Below are 22,614 nucleotides of genomic sequence, written 5' to 3' on the forward strand. Positions count from 1 at the left end.
CAGCAAGGTTAAAAACTATTATTATTTAAATTCTTTTCCGTAATTTTTTTCTGTTTATGCTTTCAATTATCATGTGCCATCAAAAATTATTTTGAGTTTTTATAAAATTAAAAGATTTAAAACAATGATAGTATTAATAATCACACATTTTAAAACGAATTATATTAATATTACTGTAATGAATGATATTTTAATTTTTCAGCAGACGGAGGGGCAGCTGTTAATGGAATCTCGGATATCGACACAGCTCACAAACCAGGAAATTTGCCCAATGATGGGAAAGGAAATCAAGGTATTGAATTTTCGTTACACCTTTTTTGGAAACTTTTCAACTTTCATCTGTTCACTATTGTTTTTCTTGCTTTACCTAAAATCCGAGTTGCCTGCTACAAAGCTGCATAATGTTGTTTCCTTGGAACTAAGTCAATGAATTTGGTAACAAGAATCTTTATACCAATCTAGCCGAGCGATTGAAAAATTGTATAACAATGTTTCCAATTGCTTTATTGCATCGACTATGATGGTAACATTTTTTGGTTGCATCAATTATTTTTATATTTAAACAGTACAACCTTTTTGGAAAACTTTTTAGGAAGTTAATTTTTATTTCATTTTTCCATTGAAGCTAGTGAGTTAACATCATTTCTAATGCACACCATTGTGAGTCAAAATTGATCCTCAAACTCGTTTCTTATTTGAAAAAAAAATAGAAAAGAACGAATTTTGTGCTTTTTCTCAGAAGTCTCAGACGACCCTATCGCGGCGACTGTTGCACCAGGATCAGACCCAGACGCAGCCGTGAAACCCAACACGTTGCAACAGGGAATCGAAGTGACAAACATTGAACCCAAAAACAAAGACAAAAAGCTCCTGACAATAACTCTGGTCACAGCAGTACCATGTGTTATTTTGGGAGTTCTGGCTGGAATGGGGCTGCTGTATTGCTACGCATTTTACAAAGCAAATAAACACTCTCGAGTGTCAAAATCGTCCCCGAATGAATTGATTTATGCTCCGATTGCAATTGGAAAGTCGCCCTCGGGTTCAAGCGAGACACAGCATCCTGACAATAGTTACATGTATCAACAGGTAACGTTGAAATTTACAAACATATTTTGAGGATTTGTCCAGAGAAAACTGAATTGTCCAGTTAAGGTTGAGACGCTATGATGCCTATAAGTTAGATACAGAGAATTTTTTGTTTAAAAATGAGTAGTGCATTCTCACCGACAATTGAAAGGTAATGCTGATCATTAACTCAAAAAATTGTGTCTTAAGTTCATATGTTTCTCGGTTGTATCTGAATATTTTATGTTTGAAGTTTTTCAGATGAACAATGCGATATATCTTATGTTAACAAAGTTTTATCAATTAGAAATTGTTGAATTTTAATTTTCAAATCCTGTTCTAAACCTTTAAATGTCCTGCAAGGTTTTACAGATATGTTACCCTAGCTCGTATAATATTTAGTGCTTCCTATATAAAGCTATATGCCAACAAGGAGGCTCGGTAATGCGCGTTTGCACATAAATGTCAGACCCCGCTGATCCACATTTTTGGCTTAGATATATACCAAATGAGGAACAGATAGAAAACCCCCAAAAATTCCAGTGTTTCAAAAAAAATGTGTATGAGCAAAAAGATGGCCTCCAACGCAAATAACTCAGTGGAGTAAAAAGTACCGCATTAGATTGATGAGATCGGCCATTGTTAAGAAAGCAAGTCAAGACTAACAACAATGACAATTAACATTAATTACATCCAAAACTTTGTGTCAATTTTTTCAAAAGAAAACTTATTAACAAAGTCAAAATAGCGTCCGATAAATTCGAAACTAAACAAAATAATTTGTACTTCAATAGAAAATATATGTGACCAATCCATAATAAGGCTCGGTAACAATTAGACATAAAAGAACAGAAAAACAGCAAAAACAAAAAAGTTGGCTTATATTTCAAAAAAAAATATATTTTCAAAGTAATGAAAATCATTAGATAGCAATTGAAAACATCCAACCTGTTTATGATAAAACACACCTCTATGTGAGGACATTGAAACTTTTCATTATTCAATTTCCTATGTGGTTACCAAAAGAACAACAAATGGAGAAAACAAACAAAAATTCAATTAAAAATTTGAGAAAACGCTGTCAAAGCCGTAAAACCAAATTTTGCCCCTGAAAATTTGTTTACTCTATGATTATTAAAAAAACGCAGCATTTGTTTTGGATCTTTTGACTAACGAATTATCTAGATCTATTACATTCAAAATAATTGAGTATTCCTAATGGACCAACAGCAATAGCAAGGCTGGTTTTGGTTCAATGTTGGACTGTTACTCTCCAAAAGTAATTCGGATTGTAATCAGTCGGTCTTGTTTTAAAAAAGAATTTGATCTTTTATATGTTAATCAAAGAATCGAACAATTCAAATTAAAACTCACTGTTGATAGGTCCAATTGGTTTCCTAAGCAGTTCCAAACTAATGTATCTAGTTTCTTTACTCGAAAGATTTTTTTGTCGTTTTGACTTTGATTTTTGAATGTTTGATTTTTAAATAAGCAATGGCTGATTGAACTTTGCCACTATTTTCCAGTACAAAGAATAGGAATAAGAAGCCTTCTTTTCTGTTCTGACACTAACCTACAAGTTCACCAATTTAAGACGAAAATAGTTTCAAAGTTCAATAAGTCATTGTTTATTTAGAAATCAAACCTTTTTAAAAGTCAAAACGACCAAAATCTTTCGAGCAAAGAAATTAGATACATTAATTTGGAACCGCTTAGGAAGCCAATTGAACTTATCAACAATGAGCTGTGATTTGAGTTGTTCGGTTTTTTAATCGAATTTTTTAAAAAATGACCTGATTACAATCCGAATTATTTTTGGATTGTAACAGTCCGAGATTAGACCAAAAACATGCTTGCTGTTGCTGTTTGTCCATTCAGAACATTTTTCTGAATGTTATAGATCTAGATGACTTGTTAGTTAATAGATCAAAAATAAATGCTGCGTTTTTTATAATCATAGAGTAAAGTTGGCGAAAAGCGACAAAATTTTAATTTCAGACTACTCGCAATGGAAGTAGGACTGCTCCCTTTGTAGTTTCCAGCGATGGTGTTAGTTATTTTTGGGTGTGTATTTGCGGCAAATTTAGTCAAAGTTGACTAAAAAAATTAAATCAAATAAGTCAAAAATGCTTTTTTGTCTTTAAAAATAAAGTCAACAGTACTATTGTTAAGAATTTTTACATATTTTAGCGAAATTGACGGCACTTTTTGCAAAAACTCCAGAAAATGCGAATAAAATAACGCAAATCGGTCTGATATTCACAAAAGTTCAAACCACGATGTCTCGCTCTAGAAAGCGAAAGTAAAAATTAAATCTTTTTGATTCCATATACTACGCTGGATAGGCTTTTTTGATCACAGGAAAATTTTGATCACTGAAGGAAGAGGCAATAACTCAAAACTTTGGTTCCAGGTGTACGCCCAGTACTTGCAAATTGATCCTCAACAAGAAGAAAAGCATTACTCAACTATCGGTTCAACTCCTCGACCTGGGTCAGAGTTGCACGCGTCGTGTAATAACCTCGTAATGAGCAGTCAATTCGGAGTACACACTCAGCCGAATATTGCAGGAGGGGGGACTATCGGGCGCAACGGGGTTTCAAGTGGGGGAGCAGGAGGGGGCCTGACGGGCTATCCAAGTATGCGGGCAACTGTGAATCACGCAGCAGCATTGCAAGGTACGTTTGAGAACCAGAGGTATCAGAAATTTACCCTTGCGAAAAAAACTGCATGATTAATATTAAATGTGATTTTTTATTTCAAAATCTAGCCAAATCTTTGCGTTATTCGGATTGATCCGAAATACAAGTATAACTACCAGAACTTTAAGTTAATTTTTTTAGCTGTTACTTTCAATTATTATAGCTGCGAAGCTGTAAGCTGAGCGTAGCTATATTGCGGTGCTCTTGGTTTTTTACGACTCGAAGAGGAGTATTGGTTTTCTCTCGGTCTTTTTACGACTCGAAGAGGAGTATTGGTTTTCTCTCGGTCTTTTTTTTTTACAGGAAGTAGATTTGTTCACGCGGCATTTTGACCTAAAAGCGAAAGTGAGAAAAGCTGTCTTGGTGAACAGATTTTCGCTAAGCGAGAGAAGTTTTTTGATCATGCGCTGCGTTTAGTGAATGACTTTTTGACTTTGAAAAGTAGTTTTTGACTGAATGGCACAAAGATAACCGTTTTTAGCCGTTTTTTGGTCTAAGTGGCCCAATTTTTTTGCTTTTAATTTGGTTTCTTGTAGCAATAAATTGTGTTCGATACTATATTGAAATGTCAACCTCGGAAATTGATTCCACAGTGTTTTGCAGAGCCCGAAAATAAGTTTCAAGTTGAAAATTGGCACATATTTCTTTATTTTTTAGTTAATTTTTGGCTTTTTTTCTATTAAATTCTTCTTTTTTGGATCTTTTAACAGTCTTTTTGTCAAAAATCAGTTGATATGGCAACTTCTCTTTGATAATTCATATACCAAACGCCTCTTTCTACCTCGATGTATTTTTGTTGTTTAAAATTGTACATATGCTAATCCGATTTTGGTAGTTTTTTTCCGATTTTCGTCAGTTTTTTCGTTTGTATTTTGGTTGTAAATGCTAGAAATAGTCTTTTTGTGCAACATGAGGGACTTCAATTTCGTTTCAATATAAATTCAATCATTTTTTGGCGTTAAATTTTTGAAAAACAGTTTCATAAATGCAGTCTTAAAAATTTTTTGACCATTTTTTTTTGCAAAATATTTCATTGTTTCATTTTTATGAATTCTACTTTTTCCTTTTTTTTGTTCTCTTCAGGAGGATAGATCTTTGTATTGGATGACTAGTTATCTTTTCTGTTTCTTGAATGCTGAACAATGAAGTGTATTCGTTTTTCTTGAATTTTTGAAATTGATTTTTAACTTTCACTGACAACTTTTCACAACTTGAATGTCTTTTTGTTGCGGTGTTCCTTACATTGTGCCCATATTCTTTACATTATAGTTAGTATCATTCTAGTTTTGTTCTGTTACCTACATTTATTTTCGGTATATTGATTTTTTCAGTTGTTAAAAATGAATGATTTCCTCGTTTTCTTAGATTTTCGTCATTTCTTTGGTTTGCAGTTGATTTCATTCAACATAAGGCAGTACTGACAGTTTGGTGTTTAGTTTTTTCTATAATTTTCACTTAGGAATATTTACTGCAACTTCTGGCCTTGGTTTTATTTTAAATGATTTTTTGCCTTTGAATATTCTTCTGCTGCTTATGTCTTTTCTATGATCAATTTAATTTCTGAATTAGTATGAAATCTTGTTGTCCAGCATATGAACAACAAGGAACAAGTGTGTGTTGTTTTTTGTCTTAAGTGCAGTGATTAGAAGTGTAATTATATGTGTTTTCTGATTCTTAAATTTGAGCTTTCTTTTTTGAAAAGATTTAACTTAGTTTCTAAGATTATTATCTGCCGTTTGCTTTCGTGATCTTCTTCAGATTGGAATCATGAGTTATTCGAGGGCAATTGATAACCTTGCCAGGTTCTTCAGACTATCAGTACTTTGGCCATTTTAATTGTTTCGGATTTTTTAACGTTACCAAACGTTTTCAATAATATAAAATTTTGCTGCATTTTGTTTCTCTTGGTGACAGTTTTTAGACAATTTTAACCAATTTTTAGAACAGACCTGGAGAGGTAGTGAGCTAATGGTTGAATACAAAAGTTAGTGGCTTCTGCTGCAATTACGGTTTTGTTAGTGAAGTTTTGACGCTTCGAGTTGCTTCCGGAATTCTTCCGGCTATGTTTTTTTACAGGAAGTAGATTTGTTCACGCGGCATTTTGACCTAAAAGCGAAAGTGAGAAAAGTTGTCTTGGTGAACAGATTTTTGCTAAGCGAGAGAAGTTTTTTGATCATGCGCTGCGTTTAGTGAATGACTTTTTGACTTTGAAAAGTAGTTATTGACTATGGCACATAGAGATAATCGTTTTTAGCCGTTTTTTCGTCTAAGTGGCCCATTCTTTTTTGCTTTTAGTTTGGTTTCTTGTAGAAATAAATTTTATTCGATACTATATTGAAATGTCAACCTCGGAAATTGACAACACAATGTTTTGCAGAGCCTGAAAATGCGTTTCAAGTTTAAAATTGGCAAATATTTCTCGATTTTTTAGTTATTTTTGGGCTTTTTTTCTATTAATTTCTTCATTTTTGGATCTTTTATCCGTCTTTTTGTCAAAATATCAGTTAATATGGCAACTTCTTTTTGATAATTCATATACTCAACGACTCTTTCTAACTCGATGTAATTTTGTTTTATAAAATTGTACATATGCTAATCCGATTTTGGTAGTTTTTTTCCGATTTTTGTCAGTTTTTTGTTTGTATTTTGGTTGTAATTGCTAGAAATAGTCTTTTTTTTGCAACATGAGGGACTTCAATTTCGTTTCAATAAAAATTCAATCATTTTTTGGCGTAAAGTTTTTGAAAAACAGTTAAAACTTTTTCATAAATGCAGGCTTAAAAGTTTTTTGACCATTTTTTTGGAAAATGTTTTAACTTTTCATGTTTATGAATTCTGCTTTTTACTATTTTTTGTTCTCTTCAGGAGGATAGACCTTTGTTTTGGATGACTAGATATCTTTTCCAAGTCTTGAGTGAGGAACAATGAAATGTATTCATTTTTCTTGAAATTTTTAAATTGATTTTTAACTTTCAAAAATCATGAATGTCTTTTTGTTACGATGTTCCTTACATTGTGCCCATTTTCTTGAAATTCTAGTCAGTATCATTCTGGCTTTGTCCTGGCACCTACATTTATTTTCGGTATATTGATTTTTTCAGTTGTTAAAAATGAATGATTTTAGCTTTTTCTTAGATTTTCGTCCTTTCTTTGGTTTGCAATTGGTTTCATTCAACATAAGGCAGTTCTGAGAGTTTGATAGTAAACCTTTCCCAAAATTTCCACATATGACTATTCACTGCAAAATCTGGCCTTGGTTTTAATTTAGACGATTTTTTGCCATTGACTATTCTTCTGCTGCTTATGTCTTTTCTATGATCAATTTAATTTTTGAATTAGTATAAAATCATGTTGTCTAGCATAAGTACAACAAGGAACAAGTGTTTGTTGTCTTTTTTGTCTTAATTGCAGTGATTAGAAGTGTAATTATAGGTGTTTTTTCATTCTTAAATTTGAACTTTCTTTTTTGAAAAGATTTAACTTAGTTTCTAAGATTATTATCTGCTGTTTGCTTTCGCGATCTTTTTCAAATTAGAATCGTGTATTATTTGAGGGCAATTGATGACCTTGCCATGTTTTTAATAGCCGCCCTCATCTTCTCGGCCGGCTATTATAGCGCTCCTATTTTTTTTACTTGTCGAACAAAAAAATGTTTCGCTTTACCTCATTTTGCCGCTTTTTCTACATTTTGCCTGAAATCTTTTTGACTTCTCTAGAATAGTTTCTCTCTTCTCTTATTCTGCTAAAAGTGATTTGAACTTCAGTTGCTTAGCATGGTAATTCAAAATGAACAGAGTCAGTTTAAAAAAATGAAGTCAGAAACAGAAACGGGATAAACCCATGAAGCACATTTTTAGATGCCCGCTATTTGAACGTCGTTCCTATAAGTCTTAGTTACCATCTCTAATGCCTATTGGTATTGAGAGTAGGCTCTCTCTAGGAAACAGGAGTATATTCAACTACAAACTGCCAACAAAATAAATCGGACCTAAAAAATTTTTTTGTGCAAGTTGAATATTATCAGGTTGTGTATCAGTTTTTGTCAAATACTTTTCTCATATTTTCCTGTTGTTTCAAAATGCTTAGTATAATTAGGTGGATTATGCATTAGGTCAGTGAGGATGGTCACTTTTCTACTTCGAGTCGTTTCCGGAATTCTTCCGGCTATGTTTTTTTGTTTCGTCGTCTGACGCTCTTTTTTCGTTTTACATTTGTTCACACAGCAAAGCTGAAAAAATCAAATTTTCTGAATGACTTCTTCCTCTCACTAACGGCATTTGCGCGCGTGACGTCATTTCTCACTCGCTTTAGCAAAAGTTTTTAGGTTATTTGCGTGATTAGATTTTGATCATACGTGGCTTACCTCACTCAATAAAATGACTTTTGCACTTTAAAACTTAAGTTTAATTTGAATTTGTTTAAGGTCAAAGAAACTCATTTGTGCAGTAAAGGTCCCCAATAAGAGGCTTCTGAGGAATGAATTTTAATAAGCTTTATTAATTTATCGCTGAATGTTTTTTACCTAGTTTTTTTTGAGCGGCGTTTTTTTTTCAATTTAGATCTGTATCTGTTTCTATCTCTATTATATGGCACAAAGGTCAATTCTTTCGCAGCTATTCCGGCAATCTGCCGGCTATGTTTCTTAAATTATTCTCAAATATCTTTTAAATTTTGAGCAAAGTTATGAGTTCAAGGTTTTCTAAAAAATGCTCTAAGCATTGGAGAAAATACTGACCAACGCATTGTTTGATGTCAAAAGTTTCATTTTTGTTCCATTTAAAATCAAAAACTCAGCATCTGTTTATAATTTAATGCTTATTTTGCCCAGCAAACAACGATAACATGTTAACAACCTCTGGCATGTACAATGGTGGTGCATCAAATGGACTCTCATCGTCTCAACTAGCCGAATCTCAGTTCTCAAACAATCGAAACCCTTTGGGTTTGGACAGATTGAACCCTGGATTGGACAATGGAGCACCCATTTCAGTGTTGGGTGCGAGCAGTTTGTCTAGATTGAACTCTGCGAGTGTGTACAACATGCCCAATCAAAGCAATCATATCCAGCCAGCAGAAGGCCGAAATGTAAATCAAGGTAAGGCAAACGTTTGAAATTTAGGTGCATGATCTAATTATTTTACCCACAAAACGGTAGTTATTTGTGGCTTATCTGGCTGGCCAGTTTTTACGGACCAAGTTTTAGTCGCTATTTTTTTCCGGCTCGGAACTGTTGTTTATTTTGAATTTTTGATCAGTATTATTGTCTGAAAGTTCAGGTAATTTTACATAAACCGTGTTCAGGCAATCGGAAGTTCAGGTGAATTTCAGGTGTACATTTTGGCTGCAATGTTCAAACTCTATAGTGTCGCTGAGTTTTTTGTGTAGTTCTGTTTTGAAAACTTTCAAATCATTGTTGAGGTTTTGTATGGAACTGTGTTTTGAAATGACATGAATAGCCGTATCCTGGCTATTATCTTGCCTCGTCAGCTAATTCAACGGCCTTTATTTAGGCATTAGTCTTATTCTCTCTAATTATCTCAACCTTCTGGTGTTGCATCACTCGCTGTTGCACCTGGGTTTAGTTTCGCATTTGCGCACCATTTAATTTTTTTCATAATTACTAAAAGTGGTCAAGTTCAAAAAACAGTTTTTTAGCTTTAAATTTAGAAGACGCAGTTAACGTAATGAATTGCCCTAACTCCATCCTTCTTTTCCGGTGAGAACATTTTTGATGCTTTGAAAAAATGAGCTGGCAGTTTCTGTCGACTTTTTGTTTTTCTTTTTGGCTGTTCCGACCCCAATGAGATTGGGGGCGGGGTCATTTGTGTCACTATCTGTCACTATGTGAGCTATCTTTTGTGGATTAGCTCATTTAGTTTTATCTCTCAAAAATTGCATTACTACTTAAGTCACCCGGAAAATGACTGTTGACATTTTATTTGCCAAACAAAATTTGTAGCATACTTTTTAGTCCTGTCGGTTTTAAAGCATTTTTTTGCACGACTGATTTTTCCGAAGGTTTCCAATTTTGAGCCGCAGGAGAATAAGTTTCTGAGCAGTTCTCGAAGAGCCTTACTAGTCTTCAAGTTTGTGATTAGTCGAAACGGTTGAGGTGTCATAATTTCATTGTGTGAATAAGGATTCGTTTTGGACTTGATTTCTGCTTGAAGGAAACAAAATTTGATGATATTCAGCCTCTGCCAATTTTTCGAAGACAATTTATTTGGCTAATTGCACCCGAGACAAACTTCCGAAATCAACTGCGAGACAGTCAAGTTCACAAATATTTTTGTCTATTTGGAAATCGGATTTTCAGCCTCTAATTACTTGCTCTTGGACGCGTTTTTTGGTATTCATTTAGGCCTTGCTGGTCTTCGTTGTAATTCTTTTTCCCACTTGATCGATTTTTTTTCCACTGACGGTTTGACCTTTCAAATTACTTACATAACCCTTGACTTCTTTATTTTTTTGCGATCCAAATTCCTCATATCGAAGATTTCGTTACCGCAGGTCCACAGCATGATTGCAGCTGGTAGTTTTTCTGCAATCTATTCTACTTTTTTATCCGCTCAAGAGCTAAAAACCACGTCTAGTTTCTCTGAAATTACTGATTATGGTAATCTTTGTAAAGTGAAATGAGGCGTCTGAAGGAATTGCTTGTTTATCTTGAAGGCTTTCAAAAATTTGGAGCCTCTATTTGAACATGGAATGTGAAATCGTTTTCAGCAAACTTGGATCTGAACGCGAAGTTTCCTCAGCATCACACGGTAGCACCTACTAGCAGTCATCTTATCCCCAACAATCCAAGAGCTCCCCTCACATCTCGTAATCAACAGCCACAACTCCATAGTCAACAACACCAGCAACCCCACATACCCGTCACGTCTGCTTACGGGGCTGGGGCGGGGGCTGTTTCAGGAGCAGCGGCATACAATCTGCCCCAGAGTCACAGCATGCTGAACTATTCACACTCTCAACTGTAAGTTCTCTCGACTCTTTCAATATTTGAATTTCTCAGAAAGAACGAAAGAATAGTGTTATCTGAGTCATAACTCATTTAGGTTCTTATGAATTATGACAAATGATAATAAGTGATTCACGGTGTTTTTTTTCTGCATTAAATAGTAACCTTCAGATTTTCTGGTAAAAATTTTACTATCCTGGCTTCAAAAGTACTTTCTTATGTATAGAAGTACACGTTTGAAGAATAAGTTTGTGAAACAAAAGGGACAAATTTGTTGTTTTTAGAGATTTGAGAACAAATTTTGATGAACTGAATTTGCTTCACTGCCCCCATTTTCAAAACAAACGTTACAGAAGTTTAAAATGTCATAAATTAGTCGCCATTATCTAGAACAATAAGATATGTTGTTATTGTTTCCCATTAAAGCCTCCCCCCCCCCCCCCCCCCCCCCCCAGCTTAGTGGTCAGATAACCTATAGCCCCCCCATCATGGTAAATATACCATAATGGGGGGCTATAATTTCATAGGGGGGCTATAATGGGAAAGACCCCAAAATTAATTGATGTAAATGTAATTCCATAATTACTGGTAGGCTTCTAATATGAAGACAATAATGCCTGTGTGGCTTTTATAACTATCAGTACATGAAAACAGTATTATTTTCATCTTTCAGGAACAGCCCGGGCAACCTCCTCCGAGACAGTACCCAGTTGTTGGGTAAAGTGAACGGGTCCAACTACGCTGCAAGTGACCGAGGATCCAACAGCATGCAACCACAACAACAACAACAACAGCAGCAGTACAGATCAGATACCAAATTGTTCCAGCCCATTCCAAGTGCAAATGGGATGCGACCAGCTGTCAACAATACATATGGTTAGATTAGATCAGACAATACATATGGTTAGGTTAGGTTAGATCTGATTTTTCGAAGGCTGTATTAAATTATGTAAGACATCAGTACATACAGAGCATAAAAGATATATTCAATATGTGAAAGACAATGCAGGAAATGTCGTCGACATCTCTTAAAAAAGAAAATTGAACCAAATGAAGATAAGTAGCGACAGCCTTGTAAATATAATGTTGATAATGTTTTTGTTGAACAGGTATGGATAATCTATAACCCGGTGATAGGAAAATTGGCCGACAGGGCGTTTAGCCGACAAGGAATAAATGAGAAATTTAGCCGACAGTTTTGTCATAATTGGCCAAAAAAGTCTCATTGGTCGATAAATCAGTAGTTCGGTAAACCATTATCTTTGGTGTGCGGTCAGGTGGCGCTCCACTCGGCCTCTCCGTGGCCGCAATCTCCTGACGGGGGTGGGGGGGGGGTTGCAACCACAGATAGACCCCCGTTACGCTAGTGATAAAAAGCTTCGGTATATTTGTCCGCTGACAAAATTGTTTTCAATTGGCCAATCACAGCTTCAGAATAAATTTTATCGCTCATTTTATTGTCCTAAATTGTCGGCTAAATTTCTTATTTTTGGTTGTAGGCTAAAAGCCCTGTCGGACAATACGGCGGCCACCCTATAACCCTGGGGTTAAAATTCATAAATTTACAAACACTATTTGCTGACATTTGAAATCAAAACTTATAGGCTCCGTGATTTCTTTTAATCTTTGTTTCTTAATATACTATAAGATACACTCGGTTTTATAAGATCTCATAAAATATTAACTATAGGTAAGACTCTTATAGGATCTGCTTTGTTGAATTACTAGTGTATAGCAACATTTTTTTCTGGCAATTTTTTTTGGAACATTGTCTTATTCTTGAACTGGAATCTGTAGCAATGTAATTTACCACTATTGGAGAGAATTTTTTGTAGAAAATTTTAATAAAAATTAAAATTATAGGGGTATTAATAATAATAATAAAAATCAATTCAAACCAAACATGGTTTCCACCATCTTGGGTTTGCCCCACTTAGGGGAGGTTCAATTTTGATTGAGGTTTTCTAATGGATCCCATCCAGAAGGATAACAGTAGTATCTGAATTCATATGCTGCTGCTGCCTCAAAGAATTTTTGTCATTTCTCTTTGGAATGTTTTGGGATTCATCAGAGTCGTATACCAGGGAAGACTGTAGGTGAATAGTTGAAGAAGTGAATCAATGTTTTCAATATCATTTGGATTGTTTAAGGTGAAGACGCAATCAGCTCCAAAGTTCTCCTGTTCTCAACGAACCAAAGCCGGAACACGCCCACGCAGCAAAACGGGTCCATAATCTCAAGCAGTTTGGGCAGCAGTCAAAATATCCCAATGATACGAAAGCCAACTTCGGTGAAATACAACAAGAAATCTGGAAAGCCAAACACCACATCTGTAGCTGACCCGCAGATTTTGAACATGCAACCCCATCGAGGGAGATCAGACTCAATGCACAATCAACTAAACTCATCAATTAATCAAAACAATCAACAATCTGTTTACCGATCGGACTACGAGTTAAGTTCACCTGAGCGACTAAGTAGTTATAACAACCAGAGTAGTAGCCAGCCCTCGCAGAGTGGGGGTGGGTACAGAGGCAACATGGGTGGCGGAGTTGCATCCGGGAGGTTTGCGCCCGTTGATGAGAGTCGACTTGCTCTGCAATATGGTGGGGTGCAAACTAGCGAGAATCCTCTTTATGGAGCGCCCGATTATCAGTCGCAGGTACGTCGTGAAAAAATATTTATTTTAAGTCCCGATTTTTAAAAGGAAATATAAAGGAAATTATTATCCGATTATGTACGGAAAATTACGGTAATGGATTTTTTTTAGTGTGAAAGGTTATGTTCGAAGGTTATGTTTGAAGCATTTGGAAAAAATTCCCCAAAACTATTGCATGTGAGTATCGTCAAAAGTCACCTTAGGTTATTAATTGAACTTAACCAATATTTTGCTACCCAAAAAAGTGATTCAATGTTGCATGTCACTTTTCATATGTAATTTTGACGTAGTTTTATTCGCACAGAGTGAATGCTGAAAGGTAATTATCACTTTTAGCTGTCATTTAATCTTTTAGCATCGACATTCGCCTCAGTTTTGTTAGTGTTGAGTTGGTTGTGCCTTTTTGTTGTTGTTTATATATCCTGATGAATGTCTTTCGCGCATCCAGCGGTAACATAATTTTTTTAACTGCTCTCAAACAAAATTTGTAGCAATTAGTTGGTTCGTGTTGGCATTTTTTTTAATGCAATAAAATGGGAAACCCGACGGGCATTAAATTGGGCCTTCGAAGTTAAAACTATAGCTTATTTTTCAACTGTCTTTATGGCTGGCGAACCCATTAAAAGGAAAACCGAAATGCTATGGGTGAAGTAAGTGTTACATTAGTCATTTGTATTTTTTATTATACTTGATTATTTGAAGTTATGTCCTCTTTGATGTGGTAATGTGGAAGTTTTGTTTAAACATTTTAATTTTTGAGGTATGACGAAACTCTTTTTTAATTGCTTTCAAACGTATTTGAAGTTGATTTTTATGCCCTTTTGCTCTTTTCCAGGCAATTTTATTTTACCTGACCCTTCTGACTTTTTCAATGGACGTTTGCACGCCCGATCTACAGATCTTTTTGTAAACTGAATCAATCTGACTCACAGTTTTAACCAATTGAACTCAATCAATACGAAGCGGCAGTATGCCACAAAAAGTCTGATCAGAAAAAGTTTCAATTGCTCCAAAAATTGGTATCAAATAATGACGAGCCGACTTTTGTGTTCAAGATGTTCATTTGTTTTTGCTTTCAATTACTTGTTTTCATGGAAAAATCAAGAGAACTTTTGTAAATACTTTTCTATAATTTTTTTTCAGTGCCCATTTTGTTTGCTTTTAGAGTCAGTATTATTTTTAGATCTTTCTATAATCAAATAGAGGTCGAAAACCCACTTACGCAGCAGAACTAGTTCAACGTAGCTACAGTGGATTGACTGTTTTGTAGCTTGTTTTGATGCTTAAAAACATGTATGAGAAGCTGGTTCCGATTGAACTGAAAAGAACTAATTTGCAAATGTACCGCTTCCCTTGTAGAAAGCTGAATAAAATTATTGGTGACACTTTTTATTGACAAGATGTTGGTGATCATAATTGCTAATAACAACAAAGCCTTATCGTTATTGGCAGGGCCATTTCCCCCTTTTGAACACACCTTAAGTGCCTTTTCCCAATCATGTGTGAATAGATTTTTCAACTAATTCATGTGGAAAAACTGTTCTTTTGGGGGCAGTTGTTGAAATGATAAAAAGGTTTATTGTTGTCGCTTTGTTTCCGATTGTAAAGGTGTTCAATGCTCGCTATTTCAATGAATGAACGCTCAAATTTAATCCTGAAATTACATAAGAAAGCATGCTGATGGAAATGGTTGTTCATGACAGGAGGAATTTCAAAATTTGTTTCTACTATTTCTAGAAATAAGTAATGTCGATTACACGTTTGTTTTTTTAAAAAAATCATAGTCAAAGTTTTAAATTTCAAAACTAGATCTAATTTGTTTGACCGTGAAAGTTTTATGCGAAGTTTTAATGTTCGCCAGTTTTTTTGTGACAAATGAATGAGTTCTTAAAAACTTTTTGTGCGTTTGCTGCACTCATATATCCTCAATATTTTTGAATTTATGCTAATTTTCAATGTTTCTTTGTTGTGTTTTGGTATTAGCTTTGGTTCTTGTTTATAGATTGTTTAAAATAGATATTTGATACACTATAACATAAAACGGAAAACAGTTCACAGAAATCTGATACGGAACTTTAATATGCGTGAATTCTTATTTAGCGCTGATTTTGATTCCATTTGAAACTCAAGTATTAAATTAACAAAAAGGCAACCTTGCGGTCAACCCTACCGGTTAAAAAGTTAAAATAGGTTTAAAATCGCCGCTTTCAAATGAACTTTTTAATAACTTCATTTGAAAATAACTTTTTTTGAAATAACTTCATTTCAATAACTTTTTAATAAATCGCCGCTTTCAAATGAAACTTATAAGTTTCATGACTCTGGCAAAGTCACGGAGGAACAAGTGACCGTTATCGAGAACCGCTTAGCGATTCATGTTGATATAAGTAAGAATTTTGAAGTAATTTTTAGCAGAGAGACGCAACCTTTGTTGAAACACGTACTTCGAAAATTTTCAAAATGACAGCTGTGTTAAAATCGGGCACTCTTTATAGGAAAATTTGCAGTCTGGAATCTGGCACTGCATAGATCTGGCATTTTAAAGCTTGCGCGTTCTTCAATTGAATTTAAGCGTCGATGAGTTTAAGAAAAGATGTTGAACTCAACGTTCACGCTGTTGAAAAGATTTCTATCGTAAAATGAATATTCCGTAACACTCAGTACGAAATTGACAAAATCAGATGTCTTAATTTAAAGTTTATTATAAATCATATAAATTTGTTGCGAGAGATAATAATGACTGGATGCCCTTGAACCGCCGTAATCGCAAAAATGTGGACAAACTTTTCGAAAAAAATCTAATGCAGGAAAAGTCGGCCCAGAATATGAATGTTGCATAACCTAATTTGAATTGATTAAGTCTAAAAGATTTTGCTGTGTTGATATAAACTTGAACCACGCTCGTGAAAGTTTTAAAATGCCAGATCTTAACAGTGCCAGATTTTACAATGCCAGATCTTCCGTTATACAGTACCAGATCTTAAAGTACTCCAACATGTAAAAACGTGCTTTTCATTCAAAATTGAATATACAGTTGTTATATACAGCCCCACTAAATGAGCACATGTTGATCAATGTTCCATAGAATTGGGGATCCTATCTTTTTTTTTCACATCAATCAATCTTCTCCAGAGGTTTTCTAACCATTGAAGTTTTTCACGTCATTTTTGCCAGTGTTGTATCCGCGTCTGCCATCTTTTTGTGAGGAAAATTAACTCTTTCTTTTTGAAAAAATAAAACAAAGACAATTGGATAAAATGCAATATATACATATAGCAGAAATGGGAGCTTTTCCGTTTGCCCCCCCCCCCCCCCACCTCGGGTACGACATGCTCCCCGAGTTGCAGAGCATGTGCTATTATATGGTAAATCATTATGTAGAAAAATGGCACGTGCCTCGGGGGGTTGCTATTAACATGCACCCGCTATGCTTGGGGGTGTGGGCAAATACTGAAAAGATCCCAAAAATAATTTAAAAAAAATCAAAAGTGGTTCATCAAAAGAGTTTCGTCAGGAAAAGAAAAGGGCTGATTGTGTGCAAAAGTGAGCTTCCTGTTTTTTTTTGCAAAAAAAGAATTTACTCGGTTACCCAAATCACCTGAGACCTAACCTCCAAATTGGTGATCACCGTGCTGGCACGATAGTGCAATTTTAGTATGTGGGTGTAACTATATGCACTAATTGGATGAGGGTATAGATCCTGAAAGTTATATTCTTTTCGCAATCAAAAATTGTAATCACTTTTGCAAGTAAAATGTTTTTGATTGAACTTGCACAACCCGTGTTTCAAATTTGGTGACGTGACTCTGCTTTGCGGTTCTCGATCAACGTCAGGCTTTCTCAGTGACTTCATCAGAGTCACCTAACCAATATTGAAGTGTCAAAATAAAGCTTTCATGATAAATCCCTATGATCTGAGAATAACTATCTCGAAGGATCCCATGAATTTGATAAACTTATTTGATAAAAATGCACGATTAATGAATCATAAACATGCAAAATCTAATAGAAAAATTAGGTCGTTCCCATTATTGCAACCCCCGCCACCTCCCCTCTAACAGCCAGCTTAGGGGTCATATAATTAACCCCCCCCCCCCACCAGCCAGCTTATTGGTAATAAAGCTTATAGCCGCTCCACGCCCCCTACAGTTTAGGGGAGGGGTCTATGATGGGACAGACCAGAAAGACTTAGGAGAGGTTATCAGATAGTATGTGCAAATGTTGTTTTCGGTTATTATTTGTTTCTTGTCACGACTTACCCAGTTAAAAATTGTTTTGCTTTTGTCGTTGCACGCTATGGTACTTGTCCTGCTAAAAGTGTTCATTGGTGGTTGTGGTGTTTGTAATTCCTGCATGATTGGTCTTTCATTCCCTCGTGTGCATGTTTTAGCCTGCAATATATCGCAGAAATACGTCACTGTCTTCAAATTATGAACATGATAACGACGCAACTCTCAACCAATCAAATTTGAGACAATCTGGGTTTACCAAAATTTACCAACCACCAACTTACAGACCTGCTGCTACGTCTTTTGTTTCTGACCAATCAGATCATCCCGGAATTATCATTGGTGCACAGCTTCGCCAACCAGCCAATCAAATAATTTCGCAGTCTAATTACGCAATAAATGTACCCAGAGTTGAGCAAAAGCCGGAGTTTTATAAAATGACCCCGGAAGAGTATAGTGCAATGCGTGGTGGTGTACCGCAGAGACGGATGCCTTTAACTGGAACAAGGAGAAGAGGATCTTCAGCTGATAGAGGGTTCGGTTCCGGGTCACACCGACATACTGTTTTCTGGGATGGACTTGCATGAGTAGTGTGTGTTTTTAGTTTTATTTGTATTCACATAAAAAGTGGGATCTATTCTACTCCTGGGACATGTAATATCTATTTAGTGGTGTGCGTGTGGGTGGGGGGGGGGGGTTGGGGGGGCAGAACAGATTCAAGTAATCTACACGTTTAAGTTGCCCCTAAGATTGATTTATTTAGTTTTCTGCAACTGTTTGCATAGTGTTATTTAAGTTTTTTAAATCATAATTGGCTTGAAAATCATTATTGATTTAAGACAAAATTTGATATCGTGGTCGAATTGTGTTCACAATTGAACTGAATAAGATCAATAGTTTGTTTTATATCATTTGTAATTATGCATGCCACGTGTTTAGTTTACTTCAGATTTCGCACCCTGAATCTAAAATTTGAATCCCTATTTTCTGAATATCAATAATCGCTCTGAAACAAAATTTGCTGCAACTGATTAGTTCCTTTCATTCTTTTTTTGGAGGTTTTGGCTTCATCCTTCTTTGTCTGATCGATTTGACTTTTTCTGGTTACTCTTATCACGCACGACTGCTTTATTTTTGCTTGGCAGTTGACTATGAATGGTAAAATGATTAGTGTGCTGCAATTGGTTACTTTGTTAGCTTCAAACTTGGTAGCGATGCAAAATAAGCTCCATTAACATTAAAAGCGGTTTTTAGTGAAGCCGCCTCCTACCCTGATGAAACAGGCGACAGTTAACTAACCCCGCCCCGCCTATCGTTTCGGAGCCGCATACAATGTCAGACGGTTATGCGGTTACATGACAATTTACCCAATTCCATTTTACCCAATGCCATTTCTCCTACGCTATTTTACCCAATTCCATTTTACCAAATACAATTTTATCCAATACCAACTTACCCAATGCCCTTTGATCTCTTGGTTCAATTATCCGATTACAATTTAGTAGTCGTTATTACAAGGATGATTTAAAGTCTTTGTGGACAATATAATCCCTTGTTCGGTTGTGATAGTTTCATATCAAGTCCCACGGGCCATTTAATTATATAGTCGGCTAATCCCATGTTCGGCTGTGATAGTTTCATATCAAGTCCCACGGGCCATTTATTTTATAGTCGGCTAAATAGTCGTTCTGGTTAATTTAGCGATAGGGTAAATTGGGTAAGTTGGCATTGGGTAAAATGGCATTAGGTAAAATGGCCGGTTGGGTAAAATGGTATTGGGTATAATGGCATTGGGTAAATTGGAATTGGGTAAAATTTCCTGACACTGGTTATGCATACCTATTCCGACTGCTTTTGTATATGTGCACTTTTGTCAAAAAAATCGAAAACAGCAATTATAGCATTCTGTCTGTTCACAGTTCAAAGAAAGCCTTTGCTTTTTTGTCCCTGCTCAAATTAATTTCTTCATTTTTGAAGTAGTTTATTTTTCATTTTTTATTTTTAATTGCTCTCAAACGAAGTTTGTAGCAATTATATTAGTCCTGTAGGTCTTTTTTTTTTAATGCGATTTTTCGCTTGACCAATTTTTCGTCTGACGCTTTTGACTTTTCGTCCTCAAAAACGGGATAAACAGGTAGCGCCCAGCGGGCATTATGTGCTCTTAGAGCCTTTCAGGTCTGTTTCAGCTCAAACTGTCTTGGAGACTTAAACTTATACTTATGGTGTGAGGGGCGGTTCTTAGAGGTTGACACCCCCCCCCCCTTTGTTGACCCCCCACCCCCACTATTGGCTCCACCCCGCCCCCACCGCGCTTTTGCCCCCCCCCCACCCAGTGCTGCCCCCATCAGCCCCGGTGCAACCCCCCCACCCCCCCCCCCCCCCCGTGGCTAGCTACTGACCAAGCCAACCGCTCGCGGGTCGTTTGAGAGCAATTCGCCCGACGTTAGTCGGTTATGTTTGTCTAATTTGCCTATAAACTTGTTTGCCTTTTTATTACAAAGTGTTTACGTCACTGAAGATTATTTGCTTTCCATCATTCGGGGGCTGAATGGACACCTAGGATGTCAAAATCGATTTATGTTGCGTTTTGATCGTTGTTCTTAAGACTGATTACGTCGACGACATACTCTGTATCTTAAACTCTTGACATCAATTTTATAGCTAGCTGTTTCCTTTTTATTTTGAGTTTTTTGAACTTCTTGTTCCAAAAAACTACTACAACTGCCATCTCTAAAAGTATCTTTTCTCTAATCTATCTCTAATCTACCAGCTATTTTTTGGCTGTGATATTTAAAATTAATTGTATAAGCGCTCTGTCCTTTTGTCCCCTTGTTGAATGCTGGATAGTTTTAGCTAGAGGGCTCAAGTTCGTTGATTTGCTTTTGCTTTCATGTTTTTTTAATTTTCAAAATGTTGAAAGAGTTTAGTCATTTTATTCAATGACTACTCTAGATTTTGATTTCAGTTGAATGGTTGTTTTTTTAAGACGATCTTTTTGCGTAAATTTTGTCCATTCCTTCTTTCAAAATTATTGTCCAAGTTCTTTATTTATTTATTTATTTATTTCGTCCTTTTAACTAAAAGTTCAGTCTATTTTGTGCAAATTTGGTTACATTCACAGCTGTTGTTGGCTCCGGTGCTTGTTTGACCAATGCAAGATTTCACTGCCCTCTGTGGACAAGTTTGAACGTCTTAAAGTGTTGGTTTTGTTCTTTTTTCAGTTCATGACTTATTATTCTTGTTGGATGCTAGGTATATATGGTGGTTTTTGGAGCGAGTTTCTTGATGATTTGTGTATGTAATGAATTTTGCTCAAAATTTTGAGGTTTTCATCCGGTAGTCTTTGGGTCAGTCAGACAAAAAAAATTCTGTTGGACTTTTTTATAGGGCAAATCTTCTAGAGCTTCGTATCTTAATATAAAGAAAATGTATTTTTTTCATCCGATCAATTTCTATGAATCTGTAATTTTGATAATGAATTTCTATAGAAAAATATTAACTGGTTTTAGGCTCTCTTTCGGTTGAAACTTTTTTTATTGGTTGAATTATGTCTTGCAAATTTAATTCGGACTGTTAAATGAAGATACTTGTTTAAACTGTCATTTTGACCTAACTATGTTCATAAAGTCTTAAAATTGGTCTTTTTCAAACGAAAATTGCATTTTATCATTTAAAACTTTAGAATATTCATCTATTTGTCCAATTTTGTTGCCTTTTGTTATTTTAAGCTGCTCGACAATACAATATATTGTGACATTACATACTGTTTGTCTTCCATATTTTAAGTTAGTTTTATTCTGAATAAACGGAAGTTAATTTCTGTTCAATTAAAGTGAGAATCATGCAAAATTGGACGCCAAAGAGTCTTAAACGTCCACACTTTTGTGTTATAGGTCGCTCATCGATTAGCCCGCAATGGAAGCCCAACTTTGCCCAATTCTCCCAAACTGCCGAAGAAAGCTACGAAACAACAACTCCCCCCAGCTAGCCAATTGCTCAAACAGCAGAACAACAGATCCACTCCTCCAAGTAACAGCAGCGGAAGTCAATTCGGCTATCCGAACTCCCTTCAAAATTCGGCCACGGGTAAATTCTACCCGACTAATGCCAACTCGGGCTCAAATCCAATCAGTCCAAGATTGTCGCCAGAAGCCGAATACATGGATTTGGAGGAGTTTTCAGTTGCTAGTGGAAATAACAGCGAAATATTGGACCACGATCAGCTTACGATCGATATTTGACATTTCAGTGACCTCCCGGATGAAGAATTTTAGCAATTATGTGTTTTCCTAGCCGATAGTTTAGAAAGCCGACAATTATCCGTCCCATATTAAGCAGCAAATTAGCGTTTATGTATTTTTTTGTTTGGTCATTATGGAAGAGAGATCGGCCAGTTTGTTATTGCGCGCAAAACTGAACTAAACTCAATCATTTTTGGAATTAAAATCAAGCAAACTAAAATCATTTCTTCGTTCTATATCAGTTTATCCTATTTTCAGCTTTAATACATGTCGTGATCAATGTCTATATTCCAATGTTTAAATTGATTGATAGTTCAATTACCGAATTGACGTCTTTTATGTATGCGATTAATGTAAGAGTTTTGTAAGCAACTTTCCCTTTGGTTTTCATCGATGTTAGAGTTTAGTTTTAATTTGACTGCTTTTTAGCCTTGACAAAAAAGTTCTAGTGATCGAGAGATCTAGTGAAAAAGGGCCATGATCGAGAGATAAACTCTATTGCCGTTGCAATTTTGCGAGCTCTATGTACACAAAAAGCGACGGACAAAAGTTATGGCTGATGTACAACTATTCGAGGGCTCAAATTTAAAGTAATCTTTCACGTATCGGAAATCAAGATTAAATAGTTCGTTAATTAATAGAACGCGTTTTTTTTCTCCAATTAAACAAGGAGGCTCAGTAAGGTGCGTTTGCACATAATGTTCCGACCCCGCTCATCCGCATTTTTGACTTAATGTTCTACCAAATGATG

General features: G+C 35.6%; 1 protein-coding gene across 10 annotated transcripts in view; it reads left to right on the top strand.

Annotated features, from left to right (window-relative positions):
• The window catches only part of LOC142351046 (uncharacterized), a 113,807-nt gene extending 91,526 nt beyond the window's left edge, over positions 1–22,281 (top strand). For 7 of the 10 annotated variants that reach the window (XM_075403108.1, XM_075403110.1, XM_075403104.1 and 4 more), the window contains exons 9-17: positions 203–292; positions 740–1,089; positions 3,482–3,746; positions 8,599–8,865; positions 10,497–10,749; positions 11,408–11,610; positions 12,885–13,396; positions 17,784–18,212; positions 21,516–21,657. In XM_075403108.1, coding sequence (XP_075259223.1) covers positions 203–292; positions 740–1,089; positions 3,482–3,746; positions 8,599–8,865; positions 10,497–10,749; positions 11,408–11,610; positions 12,885–13,396; positions 17,784–18,209 — 2,366 coding nt within the window. In that variant the 3' untranslated portion in view covers positions 18,210–18,212; positions 21,516–21,657. Of the gene's footprint in view, positions 1–202; positions 293–739; positions 1,090–3,481; positions 3,747–8,598; positions 8,866–10,496; positions 10,750–11,407; positions 11,611–12,884; positions 13,397–13,697; positions 13,713–17,783; positions 18,213–21,515 lie in introns of those variants that run through there. The other 3 variants (XM_075403113.1, XM_075403115.1, XM_075403114.1) reach the window with 3 other exon arrangements.
• The last annotated feature ends 333 nt before the right edge of the window (positions 22,282–22,614 follow it).

This window comes from Convolutriloba macropyga, chromosome 12 (assembly GCF_964194025.1).
Source record: "Convolutriloba macropyga chromosome 12, txConMacr16.3, whole genome shotgun sequence".
NCBI classification, from domain to species: Eukaryota; Metazoa; Xenacoelomorpha; order Acoela; family Convolutidae; genus Convolutriloba; species Convolutriloba macropyga.